Source organism: Clarias gariepinus, chromosome 2 (genome assembly GCF_024256425.1).
Source record: "Clarias gariepinus isolate MV-2021 ecotype Netherlands chromosome 2, CGAR_prim_01v2, whole genome shotgun sequence".
NCBI classification, from domain to species: Eukaryota; Metazoa; Chordata; class Actinopteri; order Siluriformes; family Clariidae; genus Clarias; species Clarias gariepinus.
Window position 1 is genome coordinate 50,044,755 of NC_071101.1, and position 2,268 is coordinate 50,047,022.

General features: G+C 33.4%; 1 protein-coding gene across 1 annotated transcript; it reads left to right on the forward strand.

Annotated features, from left to right (window-relative positions):
* Positions 1–426: 426 nt before the first annotated feature.
* On the forward strand, positions 427–1,419 carry LOC128541467 (trace amine-associated receptor 13c-like). The gene has a single exon (XM_053511899.1). The coding sequence runs from the start codon at positions 427–429 to the stop codon at positions 1,417–1,419; it is 993 nt and encodes a 330-aa protein (XP_053367874.1).
* The last annotated feature ends 849 nt before the right edge of the window (positions 1,420–2,268 follow it).

A 2,268-nucleotide genomic window follows, 5' to 3' on the forward strand; every position in this document is an offset into this window, starting at 1 on the left:
ATGATTCTGACTCTGATTCGAGCAGGTAGAGCATCTGAACTGGGAGAAATTTTTAACAATCTAATGTAAATTTGATTTCTAACCACCTTTAAAAGTGGTTTTATTTTTAACTGTCCAGACTACATGAAAGCAATTAAATTCTAAACTGATTCTAATCTAATATGCCAGAACTTGCTGAAAAAAGAAAAAAAAAATCATAATAATCAATTCTTTTCTGTCTGAGTGAAGATATTAACTTTTTTACATTTGTGTAATAATAAGAACACACTTCTACACTTTTAGTTCCGAAAAGGTTTTATCATAGGTATTATTAAGTGTCAGTTAACATTGAGGGTGGGATCATTTTCTTAACTATAAAATCAAGAAACTCCTCCATTTACAACTTGAGTTTCTTTAATCTGAATTCTTGAACCTGACACTTTATTCATGAATCTGACAGAGTTTAACCATTCAGATCGCTGTGAGCATTTCTCCTGTCCAGAGAGATCTGTATCTCCTGCAGTTTATATCTTACTGTACGTGTGTTCAGCTGTTGTGGTTCTGCTAACAGTGTGTGGAAATATGCTAATCATCATCTCGGTATTTCACTTTAAACAGCTTCACACAGCAACAAATATGCTCGTGCTCTCTCTGGCTGTGACGGATTTCCTCATTGGTGCTTTTGTTATTCTTCCAGTGTTCATCTGGACAATCGAGTCATGCTGGATTTTTGATATGGGTTACTGCATTTGTTTAATGATCACTTCTTTTTTTCTTGCAAATCTGTCGGTTTATAATGTTGCTTTGATTTCTGTAGACCGGTATGTGGCCCTCTCAGACCCATTTTGCTACACAAACACAATTACTACAAGAACAATGTGCATTGTGGTTTTTTCTAACTGGTGTTTATGTCTGGTGTATGTCGTAGCACTCCTGTATTTTAATGGAACCTTCATGAGTTCTGTAATGTGTCCTGGAGAGTGTTTTCTCTTTCTGAATGAGGTTTGGACTGTAATTGATCTTGTACATTCATTTATATTTCCACTTTCTGTCATAATAATATTGTATATCCGAGTATTTGTGATTGCTAAGAAACATGCCACTGCTATCAGAGAGCTTAATAATCACACACGACCTAAAGCACAGAAAATCACCTCACACTCGATGAAATCTGAGAGAAAAGCAGCTAAAGTCCTCGGGATATTAGTGTCTGTGTTTCTGGTGTGTTTACTTTCGTATTTTATTTACAGTCTATTGGGTGATGTGATTGAAGTACAGGGCAACACTGCTCGTAGCATTATTATTATGATTTATCTTAATTCCACGATCAATCCATTTATTTATGCTTTGTTTTATCCATGGTTTCGGAGGTGCATTAAATTGATTATAACTTTGAAAATATTCCAAACAGACTCTGCATTAATTAATGTTTCTTTATGATTTTTTACATATATAAAAAATACATGAATAAGAATTTTTCTTACAGTATGTTTAAAAAATTGTAATGTGGTACAGGTGCTATATGTGGTATAGTAGTATAGAGTTTTGTTGCTCAAAATATTATTAGGGGAATAAGTAAGCAAAACACAATGCTATATAAAGGGTGCTCTTTAGCCATAAGAAATAATGCAGTTTGTATCTTAGGTGTCAGGTGTAATCAAAATAAAAATATAATATAATCATACCCTCATCAGCATGTTGTAATTATTATAAATAATATTCTCAAAAAAATTGAAGGATGTAGTATAGGTCCATATTCACTGCATCATCCACGGCCCTGTAGGCAAACTGCAGGGATATCGGGGGTGGTTTTTCAAATAAGCAAATGTCATTTAAAGGCCTGTAATAAATTTTTGTCTTGAGATGGATGGTTTCTTGGGTACTAAGATGATGGTGGGGACCTACTATGAAAAATTCACCTTTTAGACACATGAGTCTCCAGTGTGCATAAACACACAAGAAACATGTGAAAAGATATTCCCTGCTGTTTGTGTCTTTCCCATTTTAATACTGTAAAGTATAATAATCTGATGAGAAGGATCATATGCAAAGAAAACAACCCCCTTTATTTCACTTATGTGGTAACATTTGTGCCTGCTAAAACATTTTTTTAACCCTCATGTTGTGTTCATTTGTGGCTTACATTCATAATGTTCCTGGTCATTTTTGACCAGAGCATTTTATTTCATTATAAATCTACAGTAATACATATGTTATTATGTTATTATGTATAATGTTGTATTAGATCTTTTTCATTAACTTTAGCTCTTGTAAACATTACATGTTTTG